General features: G+C 39.3%; 2 protein-coding genes across 4 annotated transcripts in view; one reads left to right on the forward strand and one right to left on the reverse strand.

Annotated features, from left to right (window-relative positions):
- MPP1 (membrane palmitoylated protein 1) overlaps positions 1-19,017 on the reverse strand; it is a 95,909-nt gene extending 76,892 nt beyond the window's left edge. For all 3 annotated transcript variants that reach the window (XM_037821039.1, XM_037821037.1, XM_037821038.1), the window contains exon 1: positions 18,766-19,017. The gene's annotated coding sequence lies outside the window, so the exon portion shown is untranslated. The remainder of the gene's footprint in view (positions 1-18,765) is intronic.
- On the forward strand, positions 18,303-20,950 carry LOC119522552 (protein-L-isoaspartate O-methyltransferase domain-containing protein 1-like). Its single transcript, XM_037820963.1, is given in 3 exon segments — positions 18,303-18,416; positions 18,969-19,076; positions 19,078-20,950. Coding segments are annotated over 3 exon segments (981 nt in total). The 3' UTR covers positions 19,837-20,950.
- Positions 20,951-24,727: the final 3,777 nt, after the last annotated feature.

Consider the following 24,727-nt stretch of genomic DNA (forward strand, 5'->3'; position numbering starts at 1 on the left):
AACTTAACACTCTGTACTGCTTGTGTATTTTTGCCACAGACATGTATTATTGATTGAATTTATAGAATGAGGAATTCGAGGACCACTGATTGGATGATTGCTGCAAAGAATAGTGAGCTCAAATCTTAAATTCTGGCCTGAAAGCATCAACTAAAACAACACTTTCCTTCATCAAGCCTTAAGAATCACTTACTATTAATTATTGTGGAGCTGAGAAAGCTGGAAACCAACCGAGAAATCAAAAATTCTAGGGTTTATTTGCAACTACCATTTATGTGTCTTGGTAAATATAGTCATATACAAGTGGCCATAAAGTCTGCAAATATAGACCATATTATTTTATCATGTGTCATAATGTACCATCAATAAACCATTTATTATGATTCACTTATGTTTCCAGACTTGGCGGCTACCAGTGTAATGTTCTAAAGAATAAAAGATTAAAAAGCCATAGTCCACAGAATACAAAATGACCTTTGAAAAAGGGTAGAAATCTATATGCATATCAACATGTGTTCACAGTGTAACTAGAATAGCAAGAAAAACTGGCACCCTTGCCTCATGTTCTTCTTATTCAGCTTTATTACAAAGTTTGCTTTTAACATGTCAGCCTTTAAGTTAAGGACTCAGCAAAGCTTACCAGAGGCATAACAAATTCCAGCCAGAAAAGTTCAAAGGTTGGTTTTTCAAATGTGCTTATCTGTCAAGACATTCCCCTTTAGCGATGACTAAGAGTCACTATCACCCTCTCCCAGAAGTTGCAAATGATGACTATGAAAAACTGAAACTTCCAACGTGGTAACTAAAAAACTAACTCACAAGAGTAAGATTTCAAAAAGCAAAGCACGGAGGGAGGCGGGGCAAGATGGCAGACTGGTGAGCTGTAAGTTTTAGTCACTCCTCCAGGAAAGTAGGTAAAAAGCCAGGAACTGCGTGGACTGGACACCACAGAGCAATCTGTCTTTGGGCATACTTCATACAACACTCATGAAAACGTGGAACTGCTGAGATCAGCGAAATCTGTAAGTTTTTGCGGCCAGGGGAACCGCGCCCCTCCCTGCCAGGCTCAGTCCCGGGGGAGGAGGGGCTGTCAGCTCCGGGAAGGAGAAGGGAGAACTGCAGTGGCTGCTCTTATCGGAAACTCATTCTACTGATTCAGACTCCAACCACAGATAGACTGAGACCAGACACCAGAGACTCTGAGAGCAGCCAGCCCAGCAGAGAGGAGACAGGCATTAGAAAAAAAACAACACGAAAAACTCCAAAATAAAAGCAGAGGATTTTTGGAGTTCTGGTGAACACAGAAAGGGGAAGGGCGGAGCTCAGGCCTTGAGGCGCATATGCAAATCCCGAAGCAAAGCTGATCTCTCTGCCCTGTGGACCTTTCCTTAATGGCCCTGGTTGCTTTGTCTATTAGCATTTCAATAACCCATTAGATCTCTGAGGAGGGCCGTTTTTTTTTTTTTTAAATCCTTTTTTCTTTTTCTAAAACAATTACCCTAGAAGCCCAATACAGAAAGCTTCAAAGAATTGCAATTTGGGCACGTCAAGTCAAGAGCAGAACTAAGAGAGCTCTGAGACAAAAGGCAATAATCCAGTGGCTGAGAAAATTCACTAAACAACACAACTTCCCAAGAAAAGGGGGGTGTCCGCTCACAGCCACCATCCTGGTGGACAGGAAACACTCCTGCCCATCGCCAGCCCCATAGCCCAGAGCTGCCCCAGACAACCCAGTGTGACGGAAGTGCTTCAAATAACAGGCACACACCACAAAACAGGGCGTGGACATTAGCCTTCCCTGCAACCTCAGCTGAATGTCCCAGAACTGGGAAGGTGGAGCAGTGTGAATTAACAAAGCCCCATTCAGCCATCATTTCAGCAGACTGGGAGCCTCCCTACACAGCCCAGCAGCCCAGAACTGCCCTGGGGGGACGGCACTCACCTGTGACATAGCACAGTCATCCCTCAACAGAGGACCCGGGGTGCACAGCCTGGAAGAGGGGCCCACTTGCAAGTCTCAGGAGCCATACGCCAATACCAAAGACTTGTGGGTCAGTGGCAGAGACAAACTGTGGCAGGACTGAACTGAAGGATTAGACTATTGCAGCAGCTTTAAAACTCTAGGATCACCAGGGAGATTTGATTGTTAGGGCCACCCCCCCTCCCCGACTGCCCAGAAACACGCCCCACATACAGGGCAGGCAACACCAACTACACACGCAAGCTTGGTACACCAATTGGGCCCCACAAGACTCACTCCCCCACTCACCAAAAAGGCTAAGCAGGGGAGAACTGGCTTGTGGAGAACAGGTGGCTCGTGGACGCCACCTGCTGGTTAGTTAGAGAAAGTGTACTCCACGAAGCTGTAGATCTGATAAATTAGAGAAAAGGACTTCAATAGGTCTACAAACCCTAAAAGAACCCTATCAAGTTCAGCAAATGCCACGAGGCCAAAAACAACAGAAAATTATAAGCATATGAAAAAACCAGACGATATGGATAACCCAAGCCCAAGCACCCAAATCAAAAGACCAGAAGAGACACAGCACCTAGAGCAGCTACTCAAAGAACTAAAGATGAACAATGAGACCATAGTACGGGATATGAAGGAAATCAAGAAGACCCTAGAAGAGCATAAAGAAGACATTGCAAGACTAAATAAAAAAATGGATGATCTTATGGAAATTAAAGAAACTGTTGACCAAATTGAAAAGATTCTGGACACTCATAGTACAAGACTAGAGGAAGTTGAACAACGAATCAGTGACCTGGAAGATGACAGAATGGAAAATGAAAGCATAAAAGAAAGAATGGGGAAAAAAATTGAAAAAATCGAAATGGACCTCAGGGATATGATAGATAATATGAAACGTCCAAATATAAGACTCATTGGTGTCCCAGAAGGGGAAGAAAAGGGTAAAGGTCTAGGAAGAGTATTCAAAGAAATTGTTGGGGAAAACTTCCCAAATCTTCTAAACAACATAAATACACAAATCATAAATGCTCAGCGAACTCCAAATAGAATAAATCCAAAAAAAACCCACTCCGAGACATATACTGATCACACTGTCAAACATAGAAGAGAAGGAGCAAGTTCTGAAAGCAGCAAGAGAAAAGCAATTCACCACATACAAAGGAAACAGCATAAGACTAAGTAGTGACTACTCAGCAGCCACCATGGAGGCAAGAAGGCAGTGGCACGATATATTTAAAATTCTGAGTGAGAGGAATTTCCAGCCAAGAATACTTTATACAGCAAAGCTCTCCTTCAAATTTGAGGGAGAGCTTAAATTTTTCACAGACAAAGAAATGCTGAGAGAATTTGCTAACAAGAGACCTGCCCTACTGGAGATACTAAAGGGAGCCCTACAGACAGAGAAACAAAGACAGGACAGAGAGACTTGGAGAAAGGTTCAGTACTAAAGAGATTCGGTATGGGTACAATAAAGGATATTAATAGAGAGAGGGAAAAATATGGCAAACATAAACCAAAGGATAAGATGGCCGATTCAAGAAATGCCTTCACGGTTTTAACGTTGAATGTAAATGGATTAAACTCCCCAATTAAAAGATATAGATTCGCAGAATGGATCAAAAAAAATGAACCATCAATATGTTGCATACAAGAGACTCATCTTAGACACAGGGACACAAAGAAACTGAAAGTGAAAGGATGGAAAAAAATATTTCATGCAAGCTACAGCCAAAAGAAAGCAGGTGTAGCAATATTAATCTCAGATAAAATAGACTTCAAATGCAGGGATGTTTTGAGAGACAAAGAAGGCCACTACATACTAATAAAAGGGGCAATTCAGCAAGAAGAAATAACAATCGTAAATGTCTATGCACCCAATCAAGGTGCCACAAAATACATGAGAGAAACACTGGCAAAACTAAAGGAAGCAATTGATGTTTCCACAATAATTGTGGGAGACTTCAACACATCACTCTCTCCTATAGATAGATCAACCAGACAGAAGACCAATAAGGAAATTGAAAACCTAAACAATCTGATAAATGAATTAGATTTAACAGACATATACAGGACATTACATCCCAAATCACCAGGATACACATACTTTTCTAGTGCTCACGGAACTTTCTCCAGAATAGATCATATGCTGGGACATAAAACAAGCCTCAATAAATTTAAAAAGATTGAAATTATTCAAAGCACATTCTCTGACCACAATGGAATACAATTAGAAGTCAATAACCATCAGAGACTTAGAAAATTCACAAATACCTGGAGGTTAAACAACACACTCCTAAACAATCAGTGGGTTAAAGAAGAAATAGCAAGAGAAATTGCTAAATATATAGAGACGAATGAAAATGAGAACACAACATACCAAACCTATGGGATGCAGCAAAAGCAGTGCTAAGGGGGAAATTTATAGCACTAAACGCATATATTAAAAAGGAAGAAAGAGCCAAAATCAAAGAACTAATGGATCAACTGAAGAAGCTAGAAAATGAACAGCAAACCAATCCTAAACCAAGTACAAGGAAAGAAATAACAAGGATTAAAGCAGAAATAAATGACATAGAGAACAAAAAAAAACAATAGAGAGGATAAATATCACCAAAAGTTGGTTCTTTGAGAAGATCAACAAGATTGACAAGCCCCTAGCTAGACTGACAAAATCAAAAAGAGAGAAGACCCATATAAACAAAATAATGAATGAAAAAGGTGACATAACTGCAGATCCTGAAGAAATTAAAAAAATTATAAGAGGATATTATGAACAACTGTATGGCAACAAACTGGATAATGTAGAAGAAATGGACAATTTCCTGCAAACATATGAACAACCTAGACTGACCAGAGAAGAAATAGAAGACCTCAACCAACCCATCACAAGCAAAGAGATCCAATCAGTCATCAAAAATCTTCCCACAAATAAATGCCCAGGGCCAGATGGCTTCACACGGGAATTCTACCAAACTTTCCAGAAAGAACTGACACCAATCTTACTCAAACTCTTTCAAAACATTGAAAAAAATGGAACACTACCTAACTCATTTTATGAAGCTAACATCAATCTAATACCAAAACCAGGCAAACATGCTACAAAAAAGGAAAACTACAGGCCAATCTCCCTAATGAATATAGATGCAAAAATCCTCAACAAAATACTTGCAAATCGAATCCAAAGACACATTAAAAAAATCATACACCATGACCAAGTGGGGTTCATTCCAGGCATGCAAGGATGGTTCAACATAAGAAAAACAATCAATGTATTACAACACATTAAAAACTCGAAAGGGAAAAATCAATTGATCATCTCAATAGATGCTGAAAAAGCATTTGACAAAATCCAACATCCCTTTTTGATAAAAACACTTCAAAAGGTAGGAATTGAAGGAAACTTCCTCAACATGATAAAGAGCATATATGAAAAACCCACAGCCAGCATAGTACTCAATGGTGAGAGACTGAAAGCCTTCCCTCTAAGATCAGGAACAAGACAAGGATGCCCGCTGTCACCACTGTTATTCAACATTGTGCTGGAAGTGCTAGCCAGGGCAATCCGGCAAGACAAAGAAATAAAAGGCATCCAAATTGGAAAAGAAGAAGTAAAACTGTCATTGTTTGCAGATGATATGATCTTATATCTAGAAAACCCTGAGAAATCAACGATACACCTACTAGAGCTAATAAACAAATTTAGCAAAGTAGCGGGATACAAGATTAATGCACATAAGTCAGTAATGTTTCTATATGCTAGAAATGAACAAACTGAAGAGACACTCAAGAAAAGATACCATTTTCAATAGCAACTAAAAAAATCAAGTACCTAGGAATAAACTTAACCAAAGATGTAAAAGACCTATACAAAGAAAACTACATAACTCTACTAAAAGAAATAGAAGGGGACCTTAAAAGATGGAAAAATATTCCATGTTCATGGATAGGAAGGCTAAATGTCATTAAGATGTCAATTCTAACCAAACTCATCTACAGATTCAATGCAATCCCAATCAAAATTCCAACAACCTACTTTGCAGACTTGGAAAAGCTAGTTATCAAATTTATTTGGAAAGGGAAGATGCCTCGAATTGCTAAAGACACTCTAAAAAAGAAAAACGAAGTGGGAGGACTTACACTCCCTGACTTTGAAGCTTATTATAAAGCCACAGTTGCCAAAACAGCATGGTACTGGCACAAAGATAGACATATAGATCAATGGAATCGAATTGAGAATTCAGAGATAGACCCTCAGATCTATGGCCGACTGATCTTTGATAAGGCCCCCAAAGTCACCGAACTGAGCCATAACGGTCTTTTCAACAAATGGGGCTGGGAGAGTTGGATATCCATATCCAAAAGAATGAAAGAGGACCCCTACCTCACCCCCTACACAAAAATTAACTCAAAATGGACCAAAGATCTCAATATAAAAGAAAGTACCATAAAACTCCTAGAAGATAATGTAGGAAAACATCTTCAAGACCTTGTATTAGGAGGCCACTTCCTAGACTTTACACCCAAAGCACAAGCAACAAAAGAGAAAATAGATAAATGGGAACTCCTCAAGCTTAGAAGTTTCTGCACCTCAAAGGAATTTCTCAAAAAGGTAAAGAGGCAGCCAACTCAATGGGAAAAAATTTTTGGAAACCATGTATCTGACAAAAGACTGATATCTTGCATATACAAAGAAATCCTACAACTCAATGACAATAGTACAGACAGCCCAATTATAAAATGGGCAAAAGATATGAAAAGACAGTTCTCTGAAGAGGAAATACAAATGGCCAAGAAACACATGAAAAAATGTTCAGCTTCACTAGCTATTAGAGAGATGCAAATTAAGACCACAATGAGATACCATCTAACACCGGTTAGAATGGCTGCCATTAAACAAACAGGAAACTACAAATGCTGGAGGGGATGTGGAGAAATTGGAACTCTTATTCATTGTTGGTGGGACTGTATAATGGTTCAGCCACTCTGGAAGTCAGTCTGGCAGTTCCTTAGAAAACTAGATATAGAGCTACCATTCGATCCAGCGATTGCACTTCTCGGTATATACCCGGAAGATCGGAAAGCAGTGACACGAACAGATATCTGCACGCCAATGTTCATAGCAGCATTATTCACAATTGCCAAGAGATGGAAACAACCCAAATGTCCTTCAACAGATGAGTGGATAAATAAAATGTGGTATATACACACGATGGAATACTACGCGGCAGTAAGAAGGAACGATCTGGTGAAACATATGACAACATGGATGAACCTTGAAGACATAATGCTGAGCGAAATAAGCCAGGCACAAAAAGAGAAATATTATATGCTACCACTAATGTGAACTTTGAAAAATGTAAAACAAATGGTTTATAATGTAGAATGTAGGGGAACTAGCAGTAGAGAGCAATTAAGGAAGGGGGAACAATAATCCAAGAAGAACAGATAAGCTATTTAACGTTCTGGGGATGCCCAGAAATGACTATGGTCTGTTAATTTCTGATGGATGTAGTAGGAACAAGTTCACTGAAATGTTGCTATATTATGTAACTTTCTTGGGGTAAAGTAGGAACATGTTGGAAGTTAAGCAGTTATCTTAGGTTAGTTGTCTTTTTCTTACTCCCTTGTTATGGTCTCTTTGAAATGTTCTTTTATTGTATGTTTGTTTTCTTTTTAACTTTTTTTTTCATACAGTTGATTTAAAAAAGAAGGGAGGGGAGGCGGGGCAAGATGGCAGACTGGTGAGCTGTATGTTTTAGTTACTCCTCCAGGAAAGTAGGTAAAAAGCCAGGAACTGCGTGGACTGGACACCACAGAGCAATCTGTCTTTGGGCATACTTCATACAACACTCATGAAAACGTGGAACTGCTGAGATCACCGAAATCTGTAAGTTTTTGCGGCCAGGGGACCCGCGCCCCTCCCTGCCAGGCTCAGTCCCGGGGGAGGAGGGGCTGTCAGCTCCAGGAAGGAGAAGGGAGAATTGCAGTGGCTGCTCTCATCGGAAACTCATTCTACTGATTCAAACTCCAACCATAGATAGACTGAGGCCAGACACCAGAGACTCTGAGAGCAGCCAGCCCAGCAGAGAGGAGACGGGCATAGAAGGAAAACAACACGAGAAGCTCCAAAGTAAAAGCAGAGGATTTTTGGAGTTCTGGTGAACACAGAAAGGGGAAGGGCGGAGATCAGGCCTTGAGGCGCATATGCAAATCCCGAAGCAAGGCAGATCTCTCTGCCCAGGGCACCTTCCTTAATGGCCCTGGTTGCTTTGTCTATTAGCATTTCAATAACCCATTAGATCTCTGAGGAGGGCCGTTTTTTTTTTTTTTTTTTTTTTTTAAATCCTTTTTGCTTTTTCTAAAACAATTACTCTAAGAAGCTCAATACAGAAAGCTTCAAAGAATTGAAATTTGGGCACGTCAAGTCAAGAGCAGAAATAAGAGAGCTCTGAGACAAAAGGCAATAATCCAGTGGCTGAGAAAATTCACTAAACAACACAACTTCCCAAGAAAAGGGGGGTGTCCGCTCACAGCCACCATCCTGGTGGACAGGAAACACTCCTGCCCATCGCCAGCCCCATAGCCCAGAGCTGCCCCAGACAACCCAGTGTGACGGAAGTGCTTCAAATAACAGGCACACACCACAAAACTGGGCGTGGACATTAGCCTTCCCTGCAACCTCAGCTGAATGTCCCAGAGCTGGGAAGGGGGAGCAGTGTGAATTAACAGAGCCCCATTCAGCCATCATTTGAGCAGACTGGGAGCCTCCCAACACAGCCCAGCAGCCCAGAACTGCCCTGGGGGGACGGCACTCACCTGTGACATAGCACAGTCATCCCTCAACAGAGGACCCGGGGTGCACAGCCTGGAAGAGGGGCCCACTTGCAAGTCTCAGGAGCCATACGCCAATACCAAAGACTTGTGGGTCAGTGGCAGAGACAAACTGTGGCAGGACTGAACTGAAGGATTAGACTATTGCAGTAGCTTTAAAACTCTAGGATCATCAGGGAGATTTGATTGTTAGGGCCACCCCCCCTCCCCGACTGCCCAGAAACACGCCCCACATACAGGGCAGGCAACACCAACTACACACGCAAGCTTGGGACACCAATTGGGCCCCACAAGACTCACTCCCCCACTCACCAAAAAGGCTAAGCAGGGGAGATCTGGCTTGTGGAGAACAGGTGGCTCGTGGACGCCACCTGCTGGTTAGTTAGAGAAAGTGTACTCCACGAAGCTGTAGATCTGATAAATTAGAGATAAGGACTTCAACTGGTCTACAAACCCTAAAAGAACCCTATCAAGGACAGCAAATGCCACGAGGCCAAAAACAACAGAAAATTATAAAGCATATGAAAAAACCAGACGATATGGATAACCCAAGCCCAAGCACCCAAATCAAAAGACCAGAAGAGACACACCTAGAGCAGCTACTCAAAGAACTAAAGATGAACAATGAGACCCTAGTACGGGATATGAAGGAAATCAAGAAGACCCTAGAAGAGCATAAAGAAGACATTGCAAGACTAAATAAACAAATGGATGATCTTATGGAAATTAAAGAAACTGTTGACCAAATTAAAAAGATTCTGGACACTCATAGTACAAGACTAGAGGAAGTTGAACAACGAATCAGTGACCTGGAAGATGACAGAATGGAAAATGAAAGCATAAAAGAAAGAATGGGGAAAAAAATTGAAAAACTCGAAATGGACCTCAGGGATATGATAGATAATATGAAGCGTCCGAATATAAGACTCATTGGTGTCCCAGAAGGGAAAGAAAAGGGTAAAGGTCTAGGAAGAGTATTCAAAGAAATTGTTGGGGAAAACTTCCCAAATCTTCTAAACAACATAAATACACAAATCATAAATGCTCAGCGAACTCCAAATAGAATAAATCCAAAAAAACCCACTCCGAGACATATACTGATCACACTGTCAAACATAGAAGAGAAGGAGCAAGTTCTGAAAGCAGCAAGAGAAAAGCAATTCACCACATACAAAGGAAACAGCATAAGACTAAGTAGTGACTACTCAGCAGCCACCATGGAGGCGAGAAGGCAATGGCACGATATATTTAAAATTCTGAGAGAGAGGAATTTCCAGCCAAGAATACTTTATCCAGCAAAGCTCTCCTTCAAATTTGAGGGAGAGCTTAAATTTTTCACAGACAAAGAAATGCTGAGAGAATTTGCTAACAAGAGACCTGCCCTACTGGAGATACTAAAGGGAGCCCTACAGACAGAGAAACAAAGACAGGACAGAGAGACTTGGAGAAAGGTTCAGTACTAAAGAGATTTGGTATGGGTACAATAAAGGATATTAATAGAGAGAGGGAAAAATATGGCAAACATAATCCAAAGGATAAGATGGCCGATTCAAGAAATGCCTTCACGGTTTTAACGTTGAATGTAAATGGATTAAACTCCCCAATTAAAAGATATAGATTCGCAGAATGGATCAAAAAAAATGAACCATCAATATGTTGCATACAAGAGACTCATCTTAGACACAGGGACACAAAGAAATTGAAAGTGAAAGGATGGAAAAAAATATTTCATGCAAGCTACAGCCAAAAGAAAGCAGGTGTAGCAATATTAATCTCAGATAAAATAGACTTCAAATGCAGGGATGTTTTGAGAGACAAAGAAGGCCACTACATACTAATAAAAGGGGCAATTCAGCAAGAAGAAATAACAATCGTAAATGTCTATGCACCCAATCAAGGTGCCACAAAATACATGAGAGAAACATTGGCAAAACTAAAGGAAGCAATTGATGTTTCCACAATAATTGTGGGAGACTTCAACACATCACTCTCTCCTATAGATAGATCAACCAGACAGAAGACCAATAAGGAAATTGAAAACCTAAACAATCTGATAAATGAATTAGATTTAACAGACATCTACAGGACATTACATCCCAAATCACCAGGATACACATACTTTTCTAGTGCTCACGGAACTTTCTCCAGAATAGATCATATGCTGGGACATAAAACAAGCCTCAATAAATTTAAAAAGATTGAAATCATTCAAAGCACATTCTCTGACCACAATGGAATACAATTAGAAGTCAATAACCATCAGAGACTTAGAAAATTCACAAATACCTGGAGGTTAAACAACACACTCCTAAACAATCAGTGGGTTAAAGAAGAAATAGCAAGAGAAATTGCTAAATATATAGAGACGAATGAAAATGAGAACACAACATACCAAAACCTATGGGATGCAGCAAAAGCAGTGCTAAGGGGGAAATTTATAGCACTAAACGCATATATTAAAAAGGAAGAAAGAGCCAAAATCAAAGAACTAATGGATCAACTGAAGAAGCTAGAAAATGAACAGCAAACCAATCCTAAACCAAGTACAAGAAAAGAAATAACAAGGATTAAAGCAGAAATAAATGACATAGAGAACAAAAAAACAATAGAAAGGATAAATATCACCAAAAGTTGGTTCTTTGAGAAGATCAACAAGATTGACAAGCCCCTAGCTAGACTGACAAAATCAAAAAGAGAGAAGACCCATATAAACAAAATAATGAATGAAAAAGGTGACATAACTGCAGATCCTGAAGAAATTAAAAAAATTATAAGAGGATATTATGAACAACTGTATGGCAACAAACTGGATAATGTAGAAGAAATGGACAATTTCCTGGAAACATATGAACAACCTAGACTGACCAGAGAAGAAATAGAAGACCTCAACCAACCCATCACAAGCAAAGAGATCCAATCAGTCATCAAAAATCTTCCCACAAATAAATGCCCAGGGCCAGATGGCTTCACAGGGGAATTCTACCAAACTTTCCAGAAAGAACTGACACCAATCTTACTCAAACTCTTTCAAAACATTGAAAAAAATGGAACACTACCTAACTCATTTTATGAAGCTAACATCAACCTAATACCAAAACCAGGCAAAGATGCTACAAAAAAGGAAAACTACCGGCCAATCTCCCTAATGAATATAGATGCAAAAATCCTCAACAAAATACTTGCAAATCGAATCCAAAGACACATTAAAAAAATCATACACCATGACCAAGTGGGGTTCATTCCAGGCATGCAAGGATGGTTCAACATCAGAAAAAACAATCAATGTAGTACAACACATTAAAAACTCGAAAGGGAAAAATCAATTGATCATCTCAATAGATGCTGAAAAAGCATTTGACAAAATCCAACATCCCTTTTTGATAAAAACACTTCAAAAGGTAGGAATTGAAGGAAACTTCCTCAACATGATAAAGAGCATATATGAAAAACCCACAGCCAGCATAGTACTCAATGGTGAGAGACTGAAAGCCTTCCCTCTAAGATCAGGAACAAGACAAGGATGCCCGCTGTCACCACTGTTATTCAACATTGTGCTGGAAGTGCTAGCCAGGGCAATCCGGCAAGACAAAGAAATAAAAGGCATCCAAATTGGAAAAGAAGAAGTAAAACTGTCATTGTTTGCAGATGATATGATCTTATATCTAGAAAACCCTGAGAAATCAACGATACACCTACTAGAGCTAATAAACAAATTTAGCAAAGTAGCGGGATACAAGATTAATGCACATAAGTCAGTAATGTTTCTATATGCTAGAAATGAACAAACTGAAGAGACACTCAAGAAAAAGATACCATTTTCAATAGCAACTAAAAAATCAAGTACCTAGGAATAAACTTAACCAAAGATGTAAAAGACCTATACAAAGAAAACTACATAACTCTACTAAAAGAAATAGAAGGGGACCTTAAAAGATGGAAAAATATTCCATGTTCATGGATAGGAAGGCTAAATGTCATTAAGATGTCAATTCTACCCAAACTCATCTACAGATTCAATGCAATCCCAATCAAAATTCCAACAACCTACTTTGCAGACTTGGAAAAGCTAGTTATCAAATTTATTTGGAAAGGGAAGATGCCTCGAATTGCTAAAGACACTCTATAAAAGAAAAACGAAGTGGGAGGACTTACACTCCCTGACTTTGAAGCTTATTATAAAGCCACAGTTGCCAAGACAGCATGGTACTGGCACAAAGATAGACATATAGATCAATGGAATCGAATTGAGAATTCAGAGATAGACCCTCAGATCTATGGCCGACTGATCTTTGATAAGGCCCCCAAAGTCACCGAACTGAGCCATAATGGTCTTTTCAACAAATGGGGCTGGGAGAGTTGGATATCCATATCCAAAAGAATGAAAGAGGACCCCTACCTCACCCCCTACACAAAAATTAACTCAAAATGGACCAAAGATCTCAATATAAAAGAAAGTACCATAAAACTCCTAGAAGATAATGTAGGAAAACATCTTCAAGACCTTGTACTAGGAGGCCACTTCCTAGACTTTACACCCAAAGCACAAGCAACAAAAGAGAAAATAGATAAATGGGAACTCCTCAAGCTTAGAAGTTTCTGCACCTCAAAGGAATTTCTCAAAAAGGTAAAGAGGCAGCCAACTCAATGGGAAAAAATTTTTGGAAACCATGTATCTGACAAAAGACTGATATCTTGCATATACAAAGAAATCCTACAACTCAATGACAATAGTACAGACAGCCCAATTATAAAATGGGCAAAAGATATGAAAAGACAGTTCTCTGAAGAGGAAATACAAATGACCAAGAAACACATGAAAAAATGTTCAGCTTCACTAGCTATTAGAGAGATGCAAATTAAGACCACAATGAGATACCATCTAACACCGGTTAGAATGGCTGCCATTAAACAAACAGGAAACTACAAATGCTGGAGGGGATGTGGAGAAATTGGAACTCTTATTCATTGTTGGTGGGACTGTATAATGGTTCAGCCACTCTGGAAGTCAGTCTGGCAGTTCCTTAGAAAACTAGATATAGAGCTACCATTCGATCCAGCGATTGCACTCCTCGGTATATACCCGGAAGATCGGAAAGCAGTGACACGAACAGATATCTGCACGCCAATGTTCATAGCAGCATTATTCACAATTGCCAAGAGATGGAAACAACCCAAATGTCCTTCAACAGATGAGTGGATAAATAAAATGTGGTATATACACACGATGGAATACTACGCGGCAGTAAGAAGGAACGATCTGGTGAAACATATGACAACATGGATGAACCTTGAAGACATAATGCTGAGCGAAATAAGCCAGGCACATAAAGAGAAATATTATATGCTACCACTAATGTGAACTTTGAAAAATGTAAAACAAATGGTTTATAATGTAGAATGTAGGGGAACTAGCAGTAGAGAGCAATTAAGGAAGGGGGAACAATAATCCAGGAAGAACAGATAAGCTATTTAACGTTCTGGGGATGCCCAGAAATGACTATGGTCTGTTAATTTCTGATGGTTGTAGTAGGAACAAGTTCACTGAAATGTTGCTATATTATGTAACTTTCTTGGGGTAAAGTAGGAACATGTTGGAAGTTAAGCAGTTATCTTAGGTTAGTTGTCTTTTTCTTACTCCCTTGCTATGGTCTCTTTGAAATGCTCTTTTATTGTATGTTTGTTTTCTTTTTAACTTTTTTTTTCATACAGGTGATTTGAAAAAAGAAGGGAAAGTTAAAAAAAAAAAAAAAAAAAAAAAAGAAAAAAGACAAACAAGGGGAAAAAAAAAGATGTAGTGCCCCCTTGAGGAGCCTGTGGAGAATGCAGGGGTATTCGCCTACCCCACCTCCATGGTTGCTAACATGACCACAGACATAGGGGACTGGTGGTTTGATGGGTTGAGCCCTCTACCATAAGTTTTACCCTTGGGAAGATGGTTGCTGCAAAGGAGAGGCTAGGCCTCCCTGTATTTGTGCCTAAGAGTCTCCTCCTGAATGCCTCTTTGTTGCTCAGATGTGGCCCTCTCTCTCTGGCTAAGCCAACTTGAAAGGTGAAATCACTGCCCTCCCCCCTACGTGGGATCAGACACCCAGGGAAGTGAATCTCCCTGGCAACGTGGAATATGACTCCCAGGGAGGAATGTAGACCTGGCACCGTGGGACGGAGAACATCTTCTTGACCAAAAGGGGGATGTGAAAGGAAATGAAATAAGCTTCAGTGGCAGAGAGATTCCAAAAGGAGCCGAGAGGTCACTCTGGTGGGCACTCTTATGCACACTTTAGACAACCCTTTTTAGGTTCTAAAGAATTGGGGTAGCTGGTGGTGGATACCTGAAACTATCAAACTACAACCCAGAACCCATGAATCTCGAAGACAGTTGTATAAAATGTAGCTTATGAGGGGTGACAATGGGATTGGGAAAGCCATAAGGACCAAACACCACTTTGTCTAGTTTATGGATGGATGTGTAGAAAAGTAGGGGAGGGAAACAGACAGACAAAGGTACCCAGTGTTCTTTTTTACTTCAATTGCTCTTTTTCACTCTAATTATTATTCTTGTTATTTCTGTGTGTGTGCTAATGAAGGTGTCAGGGATTGATTTAGGTGATGAATGTACAACTATGTAATGGTACTGTAAACAATCGAAAGTACAATTTGTTTTGTATGACTGCGTGGTATGTGAATATATCTCAATAAAATGATGATTTAAAAAAAAAAAAAAAAAAAAAAAAAAAAAAGAAGGGAAAGTTAAAAAAAAAACAAGGAAAAATAAAAGAGGCAGTGCCCCCTTGAGGAGCCTGTGGAGAATGCAGGGGTATTCGCCTACCCCACCTCCATGGTTGCTAACATGACCACAGACATAGGGGACTGGTGGTTTGATGGGTTGAGCCCTCTACCATAAGTTTTACCCTTGGGAAGACGGTTGCTGCAAAGGAGAGGCTAGGCCTCCCTGTATTTGTGCCTAAGAGTCTCCTCCTGAATGCCTCTTTGTTGCTCAGATGTGGCCCTCTCTCTCTGGCTAAGCCAACTTGAAAGGTGAAATCACTGCCCTCCCCCCTACGTGGGATCAGACACCCAGGGAAGTGAATCTCCCTGGCAACGTGGAATATGACTCCCGGGGAGGAATATAGACCCGGCATCGTGGGATGGAGAACATCTTCTTGACCAGAAGGGGGATGTGAAAGGAAATGAAATAAGCTTCAGTGGCAGAGAGATTCCAAAACGAGCCGAGAGATCACTCTGGTGGGCACTCTTACGCACACTTTAGACAACCCTTTTTAGGTTCTAAAGAATTGGGGTAGCTGGTGGTGGATACCTGAAACTATTAAACTACAACCCAGAACCCATGAATCTCGAAGACAGTTGTATAAAAATGTAGCTTATGAGGGGTGACAATGGGATTGGGAATGCCATAAGGACCAAACTCCACTTTGTCTAGTTTATGGATGGATGAGTAGAAAAATGGGGGAAGGAAACAAACAAAACAAACAGACAAAGGTACCCAGTGTTCTTTTTTACTTTAATTGCTCTTTTTCACTCTAATTATTATTCTTGTTATTTTTGTGTGTGTGGTAATGCAGGTGTCAGGGATTGATTTAGGTGATGAATGTACAACTATGTAATGGTACTGTGAACAATCGAAAGTACAATTTGTTTTGTATGACTGCGTGGTATGTGAATATATCTCAATAAAATGATGATTAAAAAAAAAAAAAAAAAAAAAAAAAGCAAAGCACAATTTTCTCCTACCAGGAAACTTCCCCCAAGCTACGCTGTCTTCCTGAGACACATTCTACCCCACCTACCAAGCCCTCCCCAGGGCCTCTGTTCAGTGAAACAGGCCTGGACTACTCAGATAGCGTCTCCTTGATCTAGCCTTACAGCAAACTCCCTGGAGTATTCTCCTAGTCTCCTCTATCTCCTCACTACAAACATATCATAGAAGCAAGGATATGCAAACACACCCTTATTCTTGATGTCCAAGTGTGTACGTACACACAACACAGAGTAAAGGTCATTAGTTGATTCAATCTACATCTACTAAGCCCCAGCCGTGTGTCAGAGAGCGCTTAAGTGCAGGAGATCTCGAGACAGTTAAGTCATGGTCTCTGCCCTTTGGCAGCTCACTACTATGAGGAGAAAGCCATTTTTTCATCCATCCATTTATTCAACGTAAATGGGAAAGAACTAGTTCAAAGGGTCTCTGTCTCCCATCAAGTTTAAGACTGTCTTAGACTCTATGTGCTCAGAGGACACAGACCATGGTTGTCAGCCTTCTCCAAATACTTGCAAAGTACTGTTCCACACAGTGCACCACAGAAGGCTAGCTAAATGGTGAGGAGGGTGGAATCTGCAGGGAAAGAGGGTACGGAGGATGGGAGTCCCAGGCAACAGACCTAAGAGAAGCCTGTTCCTGAGCGGGGGGGCAGAAGAGAGAAGAATGGTGATTCAAACACAAGTTTTGCCTGAGAAAGTTCCATCACAGACTTCCTGCTACATAACTGGCCCAGACTGAGCATAGGAGAAAAGGGAAGTTATCTTCCTTCGACACAGATAGAATAACTAACTTGTCCAGGTTGACAAATTGAGATCTGTCCCATCTGTTCATCTATTCACGGCCATGTGCCAGGCATCTGCCCTGGTATGCCTAATCCCCTCTTAAAATACTCTTAACTTTTCTTGTTTTTCCACAGCCCTTAATACATTCTAACACACTATATATTAGATTTGTTTATTTTGTTTACCATCTCTCTCCCCACGCTGGAATGTTCCAAATGGGCAGAGATCTTTGTTTTATTCACTCATAGAACAGTGCCTGGCTATAACAGGAGCTGATCAATATTTGTTGACTACATGAATGAATATTATGACATGCTTCTCTATTTTTTGAGTCATTACCACCACCACCATCACCACCAATATACGTGACACAAGCAAAGTTGAACAAATAATAAAGGTCAAAGGTACTAGATTCCATTTCCCAGAGTTCATTTCACAACCTCCACATCATCCCCTCAAATCCATCACCCTCATCTCTAAGACATGGGGGGTCCCAAGGCTATGGTAGGCCTGCCCCCCATCAATGATAAAGGCAGGGTGGAAGCAACTCTGCTCAGACACAAGAGAAATCAAGCACTAAACACCCAACTAAGCCTCAGTGTCTGCCCTTTGCTCTGCAGCCTCTTGGCCTTTAAGTGTACAAACTGCAGGAGTGGCAACGTCCTCCCACCCGGGCTGCCTGCTGCTCTAAAAATCCTTTCGGAGGAAGCATCTGCAAACGGGTTCAAAGGGCAGAGGCAGTTACTCAAAGGAAGTTGGAATTAAAAGAGAGATGAAAAACAAACTTGGTAGGGGGTGGGCGGTGGTAGGGATGAATAGAGCAACTAAAATTGGCCTTCTCATCCAAACAACTGGATTACCAGCTACAGCCAGTGAATAAAGGAAAGAACAAACATTTGTTCAGCCTACTGTTAGGCTCTTTGCCAATTGCTTCCACATGGAGACTTATGAGAAGGTCCAGTCTAAGAAGGCTAGCAAACACCAAAGACAGCAGACTCTGGGAGTTGCCAAACAACAACACCTGCCAGCCTCCCATAGCTCCCTGGGGCCGGTACATGCAACACCCACTCTTCCATGTGCAATATCCTATTCCACGTCGGGGGAAAAAAAGAAGTGAAACTGTGAGAAATGCAAGAATGCTCCAAGGTATCAGAAAGAGATTAGCCCTAGCTAGTCAACACTGTTTAAGCACAAACAAAAAGAACTGGGAAACAGAGTTGGGGAGAGAGGAAGACCTAACAGCCAGGATTCTTTGGCTAGTACTATCTTAAAATCATACATTAACTAGCACTTCCTTCTAAGGTCCTATATCCGTTTGAGAAAACATACATCAATCCAAAGGCCAAGGCCCTAAAGATCCTTTCTAATGCACTCATTTACCCAATGCACTATGTACTCACCCAAAGGCTTCTACTGAAGAAAAACAGGAAACCCAAGTAGCACTACCACACACAGAAAGAAACACAGGATTGCAGATCAAAATAACTGCACTGAGTCTCCACACTGCCATTATACAAGCGTCTGGACTTTGGGTTGGTAACTTCATTCATCAAATTCTCATCTCCATTTTGTGATAAATATTTGGAGGTTCGAAAAGGTTTAGAAACTTGTCCACGGCCCGACGGCCCTGAGGCCGCGACTGTCGGGTTTTCCCCGCGGATCCTGCCCGCCCTTCCCTTCCCCCCGGGCGGCGCGGCGGTGTTGTTGTGGCGGGGGCGGGCGGCCGGCTGCTGCGGAGCCCGCGGAGCCCTAGCGCCTGGACCCGCGCGCAGCTCGGCGGGCCCAACCGACCGGCCGACCGCCGCAGATTTGAGTTCTGTGAACCTGCATTTGTGGTTGGTAATTGCCTCCAAATAGCATCTGACAGCCATCAGTATGATCGAATTTATTGTGGAGCCGGAGTCCAGAAAGACCATGAAAACTACACGAAAATATTATTAAAAGTTGGAGGCATTCTAGTCATGCCTATAGAGGATCAGTTAACACAAATTATGCGAACTGGACAAAACACTTGGGAAAGTAAAAATATCCTTGCTGTTTCATTTGCTCCGCTTGTTCAGCCAAGTAAGAATGATAATGGCAGACCAGATTCAGTGGGACTCCCCCCATGTGCTGTCAGGAATCTACAGGACTTGGCTCGTATTTACATTCGACGCACACTTAGAAACTTCATAAATGATGAAATGCAGGCCAAGGGGATTCCTCAAAGAGTGCCACCAAAAAGGAAACGGAAGAGAGTTAAACAAAGAATTAACACTTATGTGTTTGTGGGTAATCAGCTTATTCCTCAGCCTCTAGACAGTGAGGAGGATGAAAAAATGGAAGAAGATAACAAAGAAGAGGAAGAGAAAGATCACAGTGAAGCCATGAAGCCAGAGCAGCCTCCTCAAAATTTACTGAGGGAAAAAATCATGAAGCTGCCCCTCCCTGAATCTTTAAAAGCTTACTTGACATATTTTAGAGAAAAATAACTTAGATCGAGAAGAAAGAATGCCTACTGATAATTCCTTCAGTCTTGAAAATGTAGCATTTGTTAGGAGTTAAAAGAGAAAATTATTACTTTCAGAGAGAATTGTAGTGGAAAAAGTATAACATGTTTCTGTCTTAGTAATAAAAAATAATGTATTCAGTGATTAAAAACAATCCCTTTTATAAAATCTATTTTTCTTTAAATCTCGGAAAAATGCTGTTTTGACTCTGAGTGATTTCAAAGTGGAATGCAGCAATGATCAAGACTTTATGTACTGTAAATCCTTTTCTGATTCCTAATAGATTTGTAGTGGTGAGGGTTAAATTTAATTTTATATAAGGTTAAATAATGGTTAAGCATATATAATCTGATTGGAATTGCAGTTGTTTAAATTTCTGCTAGGAAAACTTTCTTATCTAATAAGGAAATCAAATGCTTTGTAAACCTATTTACCTTACTTTTGTTGCAATCACATTGCTGAGTTGCTGTAGATGTATTCCGGGCAATATATGAGTGCAATAACAATAAAGATATTGAATAATTTAGCTTTAAAGAAGACAAAAAGTTTCATGGAATTCAACAGCCCTGCTACTTTGCTTTTGAATCCATTGCCAAAATATATGAGGAAAATAAGTGCTTCTCTCATAGAGATCTTAAGAGCACATCAAGTGACTGTTAAAGTCTATACTTAATACAACTCTTAATTTCTATGAATCCTTTACATTTTCAGTATTTATAAATAATGAGGTTATCTTACTCTCTGGAGTTTTAAAAGATGATATATTTAGGATCATTTTTTTCTATAGTCCACTGTATAAAGTACTTAGTTTTTAAAAGTCCACTATTCTACGTTCCTTTTTTAATAGCCCAGACCATGAACGAATAAGCATGAGTGACCGTCCCCTCTTGGACAGCTCTTAGTAGCAGGGCCAGAGCAGATTTGTTCAGCAGATGCACTTTAGCAAATGGAGCTTCCTTCATCTGAATATTCATGTTTGACAAGGTAGGGCTGAGCTAGCTGACATTTGCTTTGGAATTCATCTTTTTAATATAAGAAATATTCATAGAAATTGTATGTAGATGCCTTTCGTGTTGAAGATCCTGTTGAGAATCATAATATAATCTTTGGGACCTGTGTTGTGCTCATTTAACTTCTTCCCATCTTATCCTTAGTTTCTTTAGGTAAACTTATAATGGTTTTGATTTTTTGCTTAATATCACATGCATAAACTATCCATTGTTTGAATTTTAGTTGTAGCTTATCAGTAATAAAACAGGTCATAAATGCTGTTTTCAGTTTATTTTGTTTATTTTCCCGGTAGGCTCTGAAAAGTCATTCCTTGTCAAGAAAGTGTACATTGTAACATATTTACCACTTAATGTTACATGGATTGCATGTTTTTTAAAAGAAAAACTTGAGAGTATCACTTACTACACCAGCATCACTATTGTAATAGTAAATCAGATTTGCTTAAGGAATTTCAGTCAATCAGTAGTGAAAGGATTATTATATCTTTGCAAAGACTGAAATAGTGGTAATACATAGATGGTTTCAAAAATCTCAGCTCTGATAATTCTACACATCTGAAAACAAGTATTAGAAGTATTCCAAGCATTACTTATCCCAAGTAAATGAGCATATTTTAGTAATGTGAAAGATAATTTCATGGAAGATACTTGTTTTGTATGAATGACTGGGGTGGGGGGTAGGGGGATCTCCACATTTTTTTAGGTGATTACTAAGGTGTTACTGTTAAGAAATATCCCATCTCATTTCTATCAAGAAAAGGAAATGTAATGTAGTTTCATCCAGTTATCATGTTAGAAATGTTCATTTTATTTTGCTTTAAATGTGTGTTTAAAAGTTTAATCCTGAATTCCTGGTGCCCACATATTTTTATCTAGAAAACCTTGAGAGAGTATCATCTTATTGTCCCCCAACTCCCACCATTTTGTTGCAACTGGAGTCCAGGCATGTAAAGATGTATATTCTTAAATGAGGATTTTACTATTTAGGAGAGAGTTTTTGTTAAGGATATATTTGAAGATTGACTTTTTTTGTATTGTCTTTCATTCTTTTGACTTTGGCAAAATGTACAGTAGATATTCATGATCATTGCATATTTTTGTCATTACAATGTATCTTCTGTGTTTTTAAATGCATTTGTTTTACAGTTGTGAGTTTATTATGAACTTCAAATAAAGAGGTAGAAGTGAAAAATGGAAAAAAAAAAAAGAAACTTGTCCACGACTAAAGGACTAGCAAGTCCCAGACTCCATGTCTTGTTGCTCAGTTTTGGTATAAAATCTAAGACTCTAATGCATAATACACAATCCTGGAAATATCCCCCATGTTTTCTTCTAAAAGTTTTCCAGTTTTAGCTCTTATATTTAGGTCAGTGATCCATTTGAGTTAATTATTGAATATGGTGTGAGGTAGGGGTCCACTTTCTTTCGTTATGTGCTTATGCAGTTTTCCAAGCACCATTTGTTGGAGAGACTATTTTTTCCCCATCAAATGGACTTGGCACCCTTCTCAGAAATCAATTGGCCATAGATGGGAGGGTTTATTTCTGAACTCTCAATTCTACCCCATTGATCTATATGTCTGTCCTTATGCCAGTACCATGCTGTTTTGATTACTGTAGCTGTGAATTGGTTTTGAAATCAATAAGTGTGAGTCCTTTGAGTTTGTTCATTTTCAAGATCAATTTGGCCTTTTGGGGCCCCTTTCCCTTCATATGAATTTGGTGATTGCTTTCCATTTCTGTGAAGAAGGCTGATGGAATTTTGATTGAGATTGTGTTGAATCTATAAATCACTTTGGGTAGTATTGACATCTTAACAATATTAAGTCTACTAATCCATGTACATGAGATGTCTTTCCATTTATTCAGATCTTTCATTTCTTTCAGCAATGTTCTTTTTAGTTTTCCATGTGCAAGTCTTTTACATCCTTGGTTAAATTTATTCCTAGATATTTATTATTTTAGTTTCTATTGTGAATGGACTTGTTTTCTTGATTTCCTTTTTGGATTGTTCATTGCTGGTACATAGAAACACCACTGATTTTTGTGCATTGATTGTGTACCCTCCCACCCCCACTTTACTGAATTCATTCATTAGCCTTAGAAGCTTTCTTGTAGATTCTTTAGGGTTTTCTATATATAGGGTCATATCACCTGCATTTAGAGATAGTTTTACTTCTTCCTTTCCAATTTGGATGCATTTTATTTCTTTTTCTTGATTAACTGCTCTGGCTAGAACTTTCAGTACAATGTTGAATAATAGTTGTATTATTCTTGATCTTATGGAAAAGGTTTCAATCTTTTACCACTGAGTATGATGTTAGCTGTGGGTTTTTCATAAAACTCATTTATCATGTTGAGGAAATTCCCTTCTATTCCTAGCTCTATGAGAGTTTTTTCAAGAAAGGGTGCTGGATTTTGTCAAATGCTTTTTTCTGATTCAACTGAGATGATCATGTGGTTTTTATCTCTTTATTCTTTTAATGTGGTGTATTACATTAATTGATTTTATTACATTGAACCACCCTTGCATTCCTGGGATAAATACCACTTGGCCATGTATATAATCCTCTTAATGTGCTGTTACATTTGGTTTGCTAGTATTCTGTTGAGGATTTTTGAATTTATATTCATAAGGGATATTGGATGGTAATATTTTTTTTGGTAATATTTTTACCTGGCTTTGGTATTACTTTGATGCTGGCATCATAGGATTAGTTAGGAAGCATTACCTCTTCCTCATTTTTTTTGAAGAGTTTGAGAAGAATGGTGTTATTTCTTCTTGGAATATTTGGTAAAATTCATGAGTGAAGCCATCTGGACTTGGATTTTTCTTTGTTGGGATGTTTTAGATTTATGATTCAATTGCTTTACATGTTATTGATCTGTTGCGATCTTCTATTTATTCTGCAGTCAATTTAGGTAATTTGTGTGTTTCTAGGAATTTGTTTATTTTATCTAGATAATCTGTTTGTGTACAATCGTTCATTATATCCTCTTATAATCCTTTTTATTTCTGTACTGTCAGAAGTAATGTCCCCTATTTCATTTCTGATTTTAGTTATTTATATCTTTTTTCCTCTCTGTTTAGGTAAAAGTTTGTCAATTTTATTGATCTTTTCAATAAACCAACTTTTGGTTTCATTGATTCTATTGTTTTTTATTCTTTATTTCATTTATGTCCACCGTAGTTTTTATTATTTCCTTCCTTATGCTCATTTTGCGTTTAGTTTGTTCTTTTTATATTTCCTTCAGGGATGAGGCAAGATTTTTTTTAATATAATCATTTGCAGCTCTAAATTTTCCTCTGAGCACTGCCTCTGTTGCATCCCATGAGTTCTGGTAAGTTGGTTTTCGTTTCCATTTGCCTCATGGCATTTCCTAATTTCCCTTGTGATTTTTTCTTTGACCCATTGGTTGTTTAAGAGTGTCTTAATTTCCACATAATTGTGATTTTTCCAGTCTCTGTTTGTTATTGATTTCTAGCCTCATTCCATTGAGGTCTGAGAAGATACATTGTATGATTTCAGTCTTTTCAAATTTATAGAGACTTCTTTCATGACCTAAAATATGGTCTATCCTGGAGAATGATCCATGGGCACTAGAAAAGAATGTGTAGTCTGCTGCTGTTGGGTCAAATGTTGTATATATGTTATTAGGTCTAGTTGGTTTATAGTATCATTCAAGTCCTTTATTTCGTTATTGAGCTTCTGTCTAGCTGTTCTATCCGCTATTGAAAGTGGTGTATTGAAATCTCCTACCATTAATGTAGAATTCTCTATTCTCCTTTCAAATCTGTCAATGTTTGCTTCATATATTTTGGGGCTGTTTTGGTTTGCTAAAGCTGATCTAAGCAAAACCAGA

Source organism: Choloepus didactylus, chromosome X, assembly GCF_015220235.1.
Source record: "Choloepus didactylus isolate mChoDid1 chromosome X, mChoDid1.pri, whole genome shotgun sequence".
In the NCBI taxonomy this organism is placed as follows: Eukaryota; Metazoa; Chordata; class Mammalia; order Pilosa; family Megalonychidae; genus Choloepus; species Choloepus didactylus.